This window comes from Taurulus bubalis (genome assembly GCF_910589615.1).
Source record: "Taurulus bubalis genome assembly, chromosome: 15".
In the NCBI taxonomy this organism is placed as follows: Eukaryota; Metazoa; Chordata; class Actinopteri; order Perciformes; family Cottidae; genus Taurulus; species Taurulus bubalis.
In genome coordinates this window covers 25,456,237-25,471,832 of record NC_136603.1, presented here as the reverse complement: position 1 = coordinate 25,471,832, position 15,596 = coordinate 25,456,237, and the positions used below count along the sequence as shown (strand labels likewise).

The 15,596-nt window shown below is 42.6% G+C and overlaps 1 protein-coding gene across 1 annotated transcript in view; it reads right to left on the bottom strand.

Annotated features, from left to right (window-relative positions):
- Positions 1–15,596, bottom strand: part of tmprss3a (transmembrane serine protease 3a) — a gene marked incomplete at both ends in the record, with an annotated part of 44,563 nt that overhangs the window by 7,986 nt on the left and 20,981 nt on the right. Inside the window, 4 exons of the mRNA XM_079230998.1 lie at positions 61–213; positions 8,872–9,014; positions 9,154–9,249; positions 12,364–12,533. Coding sequence (XP_079087124.1) covers positions 61–213; positions 8,872–9,014; positions 9,154–9,249; positions 12,364–12,533 — 562 coding nt within the window. The remainder of the gene's footprint in view (positions 1–60; positions 214–8,871; positions 9,015–9,153; positions 9,250–12,363; positions 12,534–15,596) is intronic.

The window sequence follows — 15,596 nt, the reverse complement described above, 5'->3', positions numbered from 1 at the left end:
TGAGACCTCTGTTCTGAAGTGTTAGGTCCTGAAACAAGACACAGCTTGGCATGTACTGACCTCCATCTGTTGCCGGATCCAGCTGAGCGACCGTGTAATGCGCGCGTAAACGCCTGGCCTGTTCCTCTTAGCACAGCCATCTCCCCAGCTGGTCGCACCAACCAGCTTCCATACAGACGAGTCCTCACAGGCCAAAGGTCCTCCACTGTCGCCCTGTGAAAGCACACACACAACGTCCCATCTCACTTACCAAATCACCAACGTCTCAACTTCATAAACGGATGAAACGCCAGCAAAGGAGAGAATACATCATTATATTTCCTATTGTCATAATGGAAGATTAGTGTGAACTTTTGGGAGTATTTTAAAACGATCATTTAATTTCTATGAAGTTTGGCTAGTTTTGGTATAGTTAAAATGTATGATGACATTTTGTTTCACAGTCCCCATAGTTTCCTAACAGTTTATCTGAGGAACAGATCATTGTAAAACTGTAAATGATTTGCTTCTAATATCTGCTAAAATTGAGACAGTGTTGATTCACTAACTACGATCACGCTAATAACAATAAGGGTTTCAAATGTTGAAGTGAGAGGTTGAGAGAGGAGGGGATGTCGGATAAGGGATGTCGGGTCAGGGATTGAGGGATGTCGGGTCAGGGATAAAGGGATGTCGGGTCAGGGATAAAGGGATGTCGGGTCAGGGATAAAGGGATGTCGGGTCAGGCATAAAGGGATGTCGGGTCAGGGATAAAGGGATGTCGGGTAAGGGAACTCCCCAAAATGTGTGCTAATTGTCAGTCATTTTGCATTGGGCCTTGTTCTAATTGTCAAAAATGTGACACGCTGTCTTCGATTTTTGACAATTGGGACACGGTGACAAATGGAACAAATTAACATGGCGTCAATTGGGAACAAAACTGGGAGATGGGCATACAAATGACAATTGGGGCGTGAAGGTGTGTTGAACTACAAAATCCTGCGGGGGGCGACAACTTACAAATAATTGATTCTGTGACGGATAGGAACGATACTGACAATGTGACTAAATTATTTTTGTTTCATGCAAATGTGGGAGTGCATTGTGACGTTTAGGGCCATTTGTGGCAATTGGAACAAAGATTCCTCAAATCATCTGAAAGTCCTTGAAAGTCCTTGAATGACCTTGAATGACCTTGAAAAGCTTGAAAAGGTTGGAAATTTGCTATTATTCCAAACTAATATTTTAAATCAGCTACGGTGGACAACAGAGGACTCTCTTCAAGGATCTGTTGGTTTTAGCTAGCTAGCATGCTGCTACCGGAAGTTAGCTTTCTAGAGGGTCTACAGACTTGTGCTTTCAGTATGTCATTTAGGGCATCCAGGACAATGGTTCCACCAAGTTTCAAGCACTTTGGAACTTTTTCTAAGGGAGCTTTTGACCTTTGAATGTGTGAATGTGGGCGTTTTGGGTTTTTTTAAACCACTCCTACGCAGCGATGCTAAGGGCTAGCGTGGTATAAATGACATGGTTGGGCCCCATTTGGGAGTGGCTACAACGTGAAAAAGAAAGCTAAGCTCTGACATGTTTAGAAAAAAATGACCTTCAAACTGAGCAATATCAACCCCACGACCTCATTGTAGGCCCCTTGCAGAGTGTCTGTGCAAAATCTGGAGTCTTTAGAACTAATCTGTGATGTATTATGACCATTCTTAAAATTGACTGCCGATGGGAGCATTTCTGACGATTGAGCACATTTTGAGTAAGGAATCGAGAATCCTTGTAATTCAAAAATGACAATTCGACTACATTAACATGGGCAAAATAGTTAGTCTAATTGTCACATGCGCTAATGGTTTTAGCTAGCTAGCATGCTGCTACCGGAAGTTAGCTTTCTAGAGGGTCACAAAAATCACTTTTTTGCAAAAAAGTAGAGTACGGTGGACAACAGAGGACGCTCTACTAGGGCCAGTTGGTTTTAAGTAGCTAGCATAATGCTACCGGAAGTTAGCTTTCTAGAGGGTCTAGAGACTTGTGCTTTTAGAATCCTATTCAGGGCTTCCAGGACAATGGACCCATCCAGTTTCAAGCACTTTCAATCTTTCTCTGAGGAGATATGAACCTTTGAAAGAGTGAAATTGGTGTTTTTCGGGGTTCTTTAAGCCACTCCCACGCAGCGTTGCTAAGGGTTACGGAGCCACATCCGGCATGGTTGGACTCCATTTGGGAGTGGCTACAACCTCAAAAAGAAAGCTAAGCTCTAGCACGTTCAGAACAAAAAAAGCCCCGATCGGCCCAGACTCTTCAGGTGGTCTCAGGTTCGCTAAGTCCAAGACCCTCTCCAAATCCTGAATTTTGTGCTGCCAATTAAGTCTTTTGCTTGTTTTTAAGGGGATTTCACCCCATGATCTCATTGTAGGCCCTCTCCTGAGTGTCTGTGAGAAAAATGGGAGCTTAGATATTAATATTTAGTGGATTATGGCCATTTTTGCACTTGTCAAAAAAGATCAAAGGGCAACGTCGTTAGGGTCGGGTTCGGGCCCTTAACTTGCAGCTTTTGGCCCCAGATTTGAGATTCTGTATGTTGAGAAGCCCCTCTTTGAATAGGAAAAGAATGCACATCTCTAAGTGGTTTTAAAGTAATTAATTTGAATTAAAAGACTTTTTCAAGATTTTGCCACTGACAATTGGCATAAATTTGGGAGTTTGGCACCCGGCCAATTCCTTCTTGTGAATGTTTTAGAGGAGATTTCACCTCATGGCCTCATTGTAGGCACTGTCCTGAGTGTCTGTGAGAAAAAAGGGAGTTCAAATACTAATATTTAGGGAATTATTGCAATTTTTACATTAACAAAATGTAAGGGAATTGGGGTCAAATGTCACACTTTGGGCCTGTATTAGGGGGTCTTGCCTTGTAGCGTTTCGCCCCAAATTTCAGGGGATGCATGTTGAGAAGCCTCTCTTAATTTAGGAAAAGAATGCACATCTCTAAGTTCATGTAAAGTATTTTTTCTGAATTAAAAGACTGGTCTCAAGATTTCTCAACTGACGATTGGACTAAATTTGGACTCAAGTATCCTTATAATTCAAAAAATGACAATTCGACTGCATTAACATGGGCAAAATAGTTAGTCTAATTGTCCCTGTCTGTGACAAATGGGTCATTTCCAGACAATTGGGTCATTTCCAAAAATGCATTTTTCGAAAAAGGCCTTTCAGAGGCCTTTCTTGACTCGAGTGACATTTTGCTGGGTGCACTTGAAACACTTTAAAATCACTTTTTTGCACAAAACTGGAGTATGGTGGACATCAGAGGATGCTCTACTAGGGCCACTTGATTTTAAGTAGCTAGCATGTTGCTACCGGAAGTTAGCTTTCTAGAGGGTCTAGAGACTTGTGCTTTTAGAATCCTATTCAGGGCTTCCAGGACAATGGACCCATCCAGTTTCAAGCACTTTCAATCTTTCTCTGAGGAGATATGAACCTTTGAAGGAGTGAAATTGGTGTTTTTCGGGGTTCTTTAAGCCACTCCCACGCAGCGTTGCTAAGGGTTACGGAGCCACATCCGGCATGGTTGGACTCCATTTGGGAGTGGCTACAACCTCAAAAAGAAAGCTAAGCTCTAGCACATTCAGAACAAAAAAAGCCCCGATCGGCCCAGACTCTTCAGGTGGTCTCAGGTTCGCTAAGTCCAAGACCCTCTCCAAATCCTGAATTTTATGCTGCCAATTAAGACTTTTGCTTGTTTTTAAGGGGATTCCACCCCATGATCTCATTGTAGGCCCTCTCCTGAGTGTCTGTGAGAAAAATGGGAGCTTAGATATTAATATTTAGTGGATTATGGCCATTTTTGCACTTGTCAAAAAAGATCAAAGGGCAACGTCGTTAGGGTCGGGTTCGGGCCCTTAACTTGCAGCTTTTGGCCCCAGATTTGAGATTCTGTATGTTGAGAAGCCCCTCTTTAAATAGGAAAAGAATGCACATCTCTAAGTGGTTTTAAAGTAATTAATTTGAATTAAAAGACTTTTTCAAGATTTTGCCACTGACAATTGGCATAAATTTGGGAGTTTGGCACCCGGCCAATTCCTTCTTGTGAATGTTTTAGAGGAGATTTCACCTCATGGCCTCATTGTAGGCACTGTCCTGAGTGTCTGTGAGAAAAATGGGAGTTTAAATACTAAAATTTAGGGAATTATTGCAATTTTTACATTAACAAAATGTAAGGGAATTGGGGTCAAATTTCACACTTTGGGCCTGTATTAGGGGGTCTTGCCTTGTAGCGTTTCGCCCCAAATTTCAGGGGATTTATGTTGAGAAGCCCCTTTTAATTTAGGAAAAGAATGCACATCTCTAAGTTCATGTAAAGTATTTTTTCTGAATTAAAAGACTGGTCTCAAGATTTCTCAACTGACAATTAGACTAAATTTGAGTAAGGACTCAAGTATCCTTATAATTCAAAAATGACAATTCGACGACATTAACATGGGAAAAATAGTTAGTCTAATTGTCACATGCTCTACTGGTTTTAGCTAGCTAGCATGCTGCTACCGGAAGTAAGCTTTCTAGAGGGTCTGCAGACTTGTGCTTTTAGTATGTCATTTAAGGCTTCCAGAGCAATGTTCCCACCAAGTTTCAAGCAGTTTGGACCTTTTTCTAAGGGAGTTTTTAACCTTTGAAAGTGTGAATTTGGGTGTTTTTTGGGTTTTTAAACCACTCCCACGCAGCGTGGCTAAGGGCTAGAGTGGTATAAAGTACATGGTTGGAACCCATTTGATAGTGGCCACACCTTCAAAAAGAAAGCTAAGCTCTGACATGCGTAGAAAAAAATGACCTTCAATCTGAACAATATAAACCCAATGACCTCATTGTAGGCACTGTCCTGAGTGTCTGTGAGAAAAATGGGAGTTTAAAAATTAATATTTAGGAAATTATTGCAATTTTTACACTTGTCAAAAAACAGAAGGAATTGGGGTCAAAGGTCACACGTTGTGACTGTTTTGGAGGCCTTGCAGCTTTTGGCCCCAAATTTGAGGGAATGTATGTTGAGAAGCCCCTCTTAATTTAGGAAAAGAATCCACATCTCTAAGTGGTTTTAAAGTAATTAATTTGAATTAAAAGACTGTTGAATTGTCTTTTTTACGAATTATGAAGATTACTGATTCCTTACAAAATGACAATTCGACTACATTAACATGAGCCGAATACTTAGTCTAATTGTCAATGGCCACTGACAATTAGACTAACTATTTTGCCCATGTTAATGTAGTCGAATTGTCATTTTTTGAATTATAAGGATCATCGATTCCTTACAAAATGACAATTTGACAACATTAACATGGGCCAAATACTTAGTCTAATTGTCAATGGCCACTGACAATTAGACTAACTATTTTGCCCATGTTAATGTAGTCGAATTGTCATTTTTTGAATTATAAGGATCATCGATTCCTAACAAAATGACAATTCGACAACATTAACATGGGCCGAATACTTAGTCTAATTGTCAATTGCCACTGACAATTAGACTAAGTATTCGGCCCATGTTAATGTAGTCGAATTGTCATTTTTTGAATCATCAGGATCATTGATTCCGTGAAAATTCGGCCACACGTGGCAAAGTCCAAGTGTATGTGTTTTAGATGGTTCCTGAGGTATTGGGTCCAAAATGGTCGCCATTTAACGCTGATTCGAGATATGTATGTCTCATTGTGTAACTTTTCCAGATGTCAACTACAGCTATCGGTCCCAGATTGGATGCTATCTATGTTGAGAAGCCCCTCTTAATTTAGGAAAAGAATCCACATCTCTAAGTGGTTTTAAAGTAATTCATTTTAATTAAAATACTGTTGAATTTTTTTTCACGAATTATAAAGGTTACTGATTCCATACAAAATGACAATTCGACTACATTAACATGGCCCGAATACTTAGTCTAATTGTCACTGACTGACAATTAGACTAACTATTTTGCCCATGTTAATGTAGTCGAATTGTCATTTTTTGAATTACAAGGAGCATCGATTCCTTTCAAAATGACAATTAGACAACATTAACATGGGCCGAATACTTAGTCTAATTGTCACTGACTGTGACAATTAGACTAACTATTTTGCCCATGTTAATGTAGTCGAATTGTCATTTTTTGAATTATAAGGATCATCGATTCCTTACAAAATGACAATTCGACAACATTAACATGGGCCGAATACTTAGTCTAATTGTCAATGGCCACTGACAATTAGACTAAGTATTCGGCCCATGTTAATGTAGTCGAATTGTCATTTTTTGAATCATCAGGATCATTGATTCCGTGAAAATTCGGCCACACGTGGCAAAGTCCAAGTGTATGTTTTTTAGATGGTTCCTGAGGTATTGGGTCCAAAATGGTCGCCATTTAACGCTGATTCGAGATATCTATGTCTCATTGTGTAACTTTTCCAGATGTCAACTACAGCTATCGGTCCCAGATTGGATGCTATCTATGTTGAGAAGCCCCTCTTAATTTAGGAAAAGAATCCACATCTCTAAGTGGTTTTAAAGTAATTCATTTTAATTAAAATACTGTTGAATTTTTTTTTCACGAATTATAAAGGTTACTGATTCCATACAAAATGACAATTCGACTACATTAACATGGCCCGAATACTTAGTCTAATTGTCACTGACTGACAATTAGACTAACTATTTTGCCCATGTTAATGTAGTCGAATTGTCATTTTTTGAATTATAAGCATCATCGACTCCTGACAAAATGACAGTCAGACAACATTAACATGGGCCGAATACTTAGTCTAATTGTCAATGACCACTGACAATTAGACTAACTATTTTGCCCATGTTAATGTAGTCGAATTGTCATTTTTTGAATTATAAGGATCATCGATTCCTTACAAAATGACAATTCGACAACATTAACATGGGCCGAATACTTAGTCTAATTGTCACTGACTGACAATTAGACTAACTATTTTGCCCATGTTAATGTAGTCGAATTGTCATTTTTTGAATTATAGGGATCATCGATTCCTTACAAAATGACAATTCGACAACATTAACATGGGCCGAATACTTAGTCTAATTGTCAATGGCCACTGACAATTAGACTAACTATTTTGCCCATGTTAATGTAGTCGAATTGTCATTTTTTTAATCATGAGGAGCATCGATTCCGTGAAAATTCGGCCACACGTGGCAAAGTCCAAGTGTATGTGTTTTAGATGGTTACTGAGGTATTGGGTCCAAAATGGTCGCCATTTAACGCTGATTCAAGATATGTATGTCTCATTGTGTAACTTTTCCAGATGTCAACTACAGCTATCGGTCCCAGATTGGATGCTATCTATGTTGAGAAGCCCCTCTTAATTTAGGAAAAGAATCCACATCTCTAAGTGGTTTTAAAGTAATTCATTTTAATTAAAATACTGTTGAATTTTTTTTTCACGAATTATAAAGGTTACTGATTCCATACAAAATGACAATTCGACTACATTAACATGGCCCGAATACTTAGTCTAATTGTCACTGACTGACAATTAGACTAACTATTTTGCCCATGTTAATGTAGTCGAATTGTCATTTTTTTAATTACAAGGAGCATCGATTCCTTTCAAAATGACAATTAGACAACATTAACATGGGCCGAATACTTAGTCATAGTCATAGTCATAGACATTTAGACTAAATTAATGTGGGCCGAATTTTATTCTAATTGTCTATTGCATTTTTTTTATCCATTTTTTACAATTTAACGCTGGTCCGAGATATCTACGTCTCGACGCTGTACGAGGAACGGCGGAGGAGATGCGGCGCTTTAAAATGTTTGCGCGCGACCCGCCGGCCATTGCCATCGATTGTCAATTGTCACTTGTGCCCATTTGTCAGTCTCATTTGTCATTTTTGTTCCCATTTGTCACATGGCAATTGGGAACAAAACTGACAATTGAGGGCAGGCGACCCCGAATGACAGTTTTGTTCCCAATTGCCAAATCCCATTTGTCATTTTTGTTCCCATTTGTCACGTGGCAATTGGGAACAAAACTGACAATTATGGCGGGCTACCCCGAGTGTCATTAATATTGCCAACTGTCATTGCCCGAGTGTCAGTTTTGTTCCCAATTGTCTTTTGGCCCTCGCCCCCTGGTGGCGGGGAGCGAGATTGCAATTTTCCGACCGCACTTTGAAAAATCGCCACGCGCTCTCCGTCGGTCCGATTTGCCCGGCATTTGACCGTCCCGAAGTCCAAGTGTCGAACTGGCCCTCCGCGAAACCCGCTTATTTTTAAAGTGTTCCTACACGTCCGTTAGGAAGCCCCGAAACGGGGCCGCTTTTTCCATCCGTGCGTAATGTTAATGTGTGCCAAGTGTCACGGAGGAGCCTAGCGGGGGGTCAGGGATAAAGGGATGTCGGGTCAGGGATAAAGGGATGTCGGGTCAGGGATAAAGGGATGTCGGGTCAGGGATAAAGGGATGTCGGGTCAGGCATAAAGGGATGTCGGGTCAGGGATAAAGGGATGTCGGGTCAGGCATAAAGGGATGTCGGGTCAGGGATAAAGGGATGTCGGGTCAGGGATAAAGGGATGTCGGGTCAGGCATAAAGGGATGTCGGGTCAGGGATAAAGGGATGTCGGGTCAGGGATAAAGGGATGTCGGGTCAGGGATTGAGGGACCTGGAGTCGGTCCTGCCTCCTGCCATGGCCCTGCTGATGCCCCTCGTCTCTTCCGCCTTCTGCTGACATGGATCCTGGTTATCTGGATATTGGTCCTGCCTGACACCTCCAGCTATTATCATTATTATTTGCAATGCTATTAGTATTTCCAATACCATTACTGCTTCCATTATCATGATTAGTCTCATCCACTGTTAGTAGCATCATGCTTAAAGAAAACATTCTACCTGACAGGAGTCAGTTCCTCCCTCTAGGTATCCTGCACAGATCATCCAGGAGGAGATGAGGCCCTGGTAAACCTCCGGTCGGTTGCAGGTTTTAGTGGAGAGGAGTGGCACCACGGCCGAGCGCAAAACCACACCGGGCTCTCCTGGAAAAAAGCACGTCATTTCCAGCATGTGTCAGAGAGGGCACGACCACAGATGTTATATTACGCCCGATTGAGAATGTAGTTGTACGCAGCTGGAATAATTTTCTAGAAATCACCAGTTTGCCATGTCCTGACTCACCTTCATCCTCCGTTGCTCCCCATCCAGAGATCCAGCACATGGAGCCCTCCTCAAACTCCTCCCCATAGTTTGGCAGGCAGATGGGCTCCACAAAGCCTACAGAGGAGAGTTTCAGTGACCCACATCTACCGGACACAACAATGTGTGTGCACTGTTTCCACCATGATCAGCATCAATCAATCATGCCTGTGTAATTACATCCTGTTTTCAGGTGGTGGCTGCTGTAGTTTGGGCTGAAATGACAGTGAGCAGCAGCTTCACACAAACAATTACACTAAAAGGTGAAGTGAAAACGGGTGAGAGCTGAGACATCAGACAACTGATACACATAATGACACTCACTGCCAGAAAGCAAGAAACCGGATAGGGAGAGCACTCGCCTCACAGGACTGAGAGGTGAGAGAAAGAATAAAGACAACATTGTTATTGCTAGTGATTTTTGTTGTCTATAGGGCATTGAGCAGACTCAGCAATGAGCTACACACACATGATATGCAAGCATACGATTGTGGGCGACTGTAGCGCCTCAGTGAAGTAGTCTCCTCGTGGTTTGGACTGAGGCGAAGTGGCTGCAGGTCGTGCTAGCTGACTTATTGTTTTTACGTGGTCTTTTTACATTATTGTTTCATCTGATTCTTTTCCGTGCCTCCCGTTTTCGGGGCTCCAGATCTTGTGCTTTTATTTTATTCTGAGTGCATTCAGATCAGACTTGTGTTAAAAGTGTTACAGAAATAACACCTGTAACAGAAATGTTACAGGTCCGACCTTGTACGATTGCCATTGTGAATTTGACATAAAAGTGGTTTATTCAGACATAAAACCAACATGCTGGATTGCCATCAGATTTGAGTAACAAATGAATGGGGTTATATATAAAATATGATTTTACTGTTGGAGCAGAAGGGTAAAATGATGATGGTTAACATTTTCAGCGATGCAAACCTGTCTCATATTTGCACTACCCTCTGTCAGTGTTTTGGTGTCTGATGAGATTTCAAACTCATGGATTTATTGCTTCAACTGAACTTCCTGGGTTGTTGTCATCTTCTCATTCACGCCATACCTAGTAGCTGCCAGTAGAACAATCGGTGCCTCAATATAGCAGAGGATTCCTACGCTAGCTTTAGTCTCTCGCAAAATGATCATCTTGTAGATGGTCACTGTAATTCACTGTCAATTAGACACTAGACGACACCCTCGAAAACAGAATAAATAACAAAGGAAGTTTGCTCAATGGTACAACCCTCAAACCCCTAAATGAAGGCAACCATCACGAAAACTTGAAAGAATATCAATTTGGAATAACCTCCAAAATCAATTATCTAATGATATAGTTTCTCTTGATGTCATTGCTCTGGCATCCAGCACCACTGTAAAGAATCTCTGAGTTATATTTGACTAGGACTTGTCCTTTAACTCACATGTAATTAAATCTCAAGGACTGCCTTTTTTCACCTACGTAACATTTTAAAAAAATCAGACACATCCTGTCTCAAAGCAATGCAGAAAAATTGGTTCACGCATTTGTTACTTCAAGACTGGATTACTGTAACTCCTTATTATCAGGCTGCTCCGGTAAATCTCCTGGATCTCTCCAGTTGATCCAGAATGCTGCAGCTCGTGTACTAACGAGGACTAGGAGGAGAGATCACATTACTCCTGTACTAGCTGCTCTCCACTGGCTTCCTGTAAAATCGATAATCATATTTAAAATCCTTCTCCTTACCTACAAAGCCTTAACTGGTGATGCACCATCATATCTTAATGATCTCATAGTACCATATTACCCCACTAGAGAGCTTATAGTACCATATAACCCCATTAGAGAGTTTATAGTACCATATTACCACACTAGAGAGCTCATAGTACCATATAACCCCATTAGAGAGTTTATAGTACCATATTACCACACTAGAGAGCTTATAGTACCATATAACCCCATTAGAGAGCTTATAGTACCATATTACCCCACTAGAGAGCTCATAGTACCATATTACCCCACTAGAGAGCTCATAGTACCATATTACCACACTAGAGAGCTCATTGTACCATATAACCCCATTAGAGAGCTTATAGTACCATATTACCCCACTAGGCAGCTAATAGTACCATATTACCCCACTAGAGAGCTCATAGTACCATATTACCCCACTAGAGAGCTCATAGTTCCATATTACCCCACTAGAGAGTTTATAGTACCATATTACCCCACTAGAGAGCTCATAGTACCATATTACCCCACTAGAGAGTTTATAGTACCATATTACCCCACTAGAGAGCTCATAGTACCATATTACCCCACTAGAGAGTTTATAGTACCATATTACCCCACTAGAGAGTTTTACAGTACTATATTACCCCACTAGAGAGCTCATAGTACCATATTACCCCACTAGAGAGCTCATAGTACCATATTACCCCACTAGAGAGCTCATAGTACCATATTACCCCACTAGAGAGCTCATAGTACCCCACTAAAGAGCTTATAGTACCATATTACCCCACTAGAGAGCTCATAGTACCATATTACCCAACTAAAGAGCTTATAGTACCATATTACCCCACTAAAGAGCTTATAGTACCATATTACCCCACTAGAGAGCTCATAGTACCATATTACCCCATTAGAGAGCTCATTGTACCATATTACCCCATTAGAGAGCTCATAGTACCATATTACCCCATTAGAGAGCTCATAGTACCATATTACCCCACTAGAGAGCTCATAGTACCATATTACCCCACTAGAGAGCTCTAGTGCATTATATGTATATTATATGTGCTCCTACTGCTATTACTACTCATTATATGTATAATTTATATTATATGGATTGAACGATGTTGCAATTTAATTATGTTGTTCATTTCTGTCCTCATGACATCTGTTGCACTTTGGTTCAAATTGGTTTCTTCCTTTTTTCTCCCAGTGGTTTCTTTTGGGGGAGTTTTTCCTGTTCCGATGTACAGATTGTAAAGAGGCAAATGTGCAATTTGTGATATTGGGCTATACAAAATGAATTGAATTGAATTGACAGGGTGAGGTTATGTGCTTTGCTAAAGGGCACCTCCGTTCCTGTCAGTCTTGGGACTAAACTGAATCTTTTGGTCTCTTCTGTGTTGAACATACTGAGATGCATTTGAGTGTATGGACAGGATGTTATTGAGAAAGAGGGCGAGTATCAGCAAGGTCTTGCAAGAGAACACTAATACCATTGAAAGCCAGTGACATGGCCAGTTTCATCAGTGCAATGTCGTAGTCCAGTACTTTGGGCCTGTAGCGAGTGTGGTATATGATCCGCTCCACAGCCAGAGACTGAGCCCCGTGGAGCGGCTGCTCCGTCAGCCCCACGTGGACCACCCACATGGAGGGGTCGGCAAACCTGATGACAGACAGCAGAAGATACAGTGAAACACAATACTCGTGGCAGTATATGAGAGGGACAGAGTTAAATAGAATGTGCATAGAATTCTTGGATCTCCTCCTGAAAATCAGCCAATCCCAACTTTAAACAAGCCCTCGGTACCGGTCATTATAACGGGGAACGTGAGGTCTTTGGCGAATAAGACGGACGAGCTAGGCGCGCTGGTAAAGACTGAGCTAACGACGCCCTGCAGGTCTGCTTTGAGTCGACGGACTGGGATGTGCTGTGCGGACCACATGGGGAGGACATCAACAGCATGACAGACTGCATCACTGAATACATCAAGTTCTGTGAACACACCACCATACCATCCCGGACTGTGCGCTGCTTCCCCAACAACAAGCCCTGGATCACCAGGGACCTGAAGGCTCTTCTTAATAATAAGAAAGCTACTTTCAGGTCTGGGGATAGGGATGAGCTCAGGAGAGTCCAGCGCAACCTGAAGGTGAAGATCAGGGAGGGCAAGGACTCCTACAGGAGGAAGCTGGAGGCCAAACTCCAGCAGAACAACACGAGGGAGGTGTGGACCGGGATGAAGCAGATTACCGGCTTCAAGGTGGGAGGGAGACAACCAGGGGGCTCCCTGGAGAGGGCCAACGAGCTGAACTGTTTCTTCAATAGGTTGAGTTCACAGCCCTCATCCGTCTCCTCCTCTCACCTCACCTCCACACCTCCCTCTCTGCCCCCCCTGTTGAGCTGCACCTTCGCTGAGCCCTCAACACCAACTGGCTCTTCCATTGAGCCCTCAACACCCGATGGCTCTTCAAATGGGCCCTCAACAACAATAGGCTCCTCCACCCTCCCCCCTCTCTCTGTGACGACTGACCAGGTGAGATGACAGCTGGAGAAACTCCACCATGGCAAAGCTGAAGGACCTGATGGCATCAGCCCCAGGGTCCTAAAGACCTGCGCCACCCAGCTGTCTGGTGTCCTGCAGCACCTCTACAACCTCAGCCTGAGGCAGGAGGAGGTCCCGGTGCTGTGGAAGACATCGTGCCTGGTCCCTGTCCCAAAGAAGTCGATTCCATCCGTCCTCAACGACTACCGACCGGTAGCCCTCACCTCCCATGTGATGAAGGTGCTGGAGAGGCTGGTCTTGGCTCACCTCCGACCGCAGGTGAAATCGTCGCTGGACCCTCTACAATTTGCTTACCAGCCTCATGTGGGTGTGGACGACGCCATCATCTACCTGCTGCAACGAGCTCAGTCGCACCTGGATGGAACAGGTGTCTCTGTGAGAGTCACTTTCTTTGACTTCTCCAGTGCATTTAACACCATCCAACCACTGCTACTGGGTGAGAATCTGCGGGTGGTGGGGGTAGACTCGTCCACCATCTCCTGGATCACTGACTACCTCACAGGCAGACCACAGTTTGTCAGAATGGGCCGTGTGCTGTCTGGGACGGTGGTCAGTGATGTTGGAGCCCCACAGGGAACTGTTCTGTCTCCCTTCCTGTTCAGCCTGTACACCACTGACTCCCAGTACAACACAGAGTCATGCCATCTGCAGAAGTTCTCTGATGACTCTGCAGTGGTCGGGTGTATTAGGGATGGACGGGAGGAGGAGTACAGGGCAGTGGTGAGTGACTTTGTGGAGTGGGCCGGTGAGAATCACCTGTTTCTGAACGTGGCCAAGACCAGAGGTGGTCGACTTCAGGAGGAAGACAACAGCTCCTAGTCCTCTGAGTGTTCTGGGGGAGGACGTGGACACAGTGGAGGAGTACAGGCACCTGGGTGTTGCCATCGACAGCCGACTGAACTGGAAGGCTAACGTCAACGCTGTGTACAAGAAGGGGATGAGTCGACTCTTTTTCCTGAGGAAGCTTGGATCCTTCAATGTGTGCAGAAGATGCTGGAGATGTTCTACCAGTCGGTGGTGGCCAGCGCCCTGTACTTCTCCATCGTCTGCTGGGGAGCAGCATTGGAGCCGGTGACACCAACAGACTTAACAAGCTAGTTAAGAAGGCCGGCTCCATCATCGGCTGCAAGCAGGAGTTTCTGGAGCAGGTGGTGGAGAGGAGGACGTTGAAGAAACTTTTGTCCATATTGGACAACCTGGACCACCCTCTCCACCACCTGCTGCAGGGCCAGAGGAGCACTTTCTCTAAGAGATTCCTCACGCTCCGCTGCACCAAGGACCGTTACAGGAGAACATTCCTGCTGACAGCTATACGGCTTTACAACAAGTCACCGCTTGCTAGTTCCTCTGTGAATTAAACGCTGTAAACACTGTACATGTTCATAGGTACCTACACTTAACATATCATATTACATACATTTATTGCATTTTTGCACTCTCCTATTGTTTGTTGTTGTTATTTTAATTTTATTATTATTTTAATTTTATTTTTATTTACACCTTAATATGCACATACATACTTGCACTCTTGCACTTCTACTGTTTAAGTTTAAGTTAATTTAATTCCTAAATTAATAGTCTGTTATTCTTTCTTTCATGCAGCTATTTTATTGTTGTTGTTATTTTTATCTTTATTCTATTAGTATTATTATTGCATATATCTTTCATCCCTGTTGTTTTTATATCTTATCTTATTTCCTGTGTAAATGGCTGCTACGCGACACTAAATTTCCCTTTGGGGATTAATAAAGTATATATTCATTCATTCATTCACAACGCTGCTGAGACACCTTTACTGAGCAACTGAGAAAACTTTCTGAAGAAGATAAGAGGAAGGCCAGGGTTCATCCTGTTGCTATGGATGACATTATGTTTCATGAACAGACTTACTCACCATGTCTTTTGATTACAACACTGAATGCAATGTTTTACCTTTACCCACTCACTGCTTCAACCACACCCTCACCTTGTTCTTACATATGGCATTAACATACAGCATTTAGTAGTGTTTCCTCAGAACCCTCTTCTATCGGACCATTGCCTTATAACTTTTGAGTTTCTACTGCCGGATTGTACAGCGTTAGGCAAGAGTTTTTACACCAGATGTCTAACTGACGGTGCTGTTGCTAGATTTAAGGAAGCGATTCCTTCTGTATTTGATT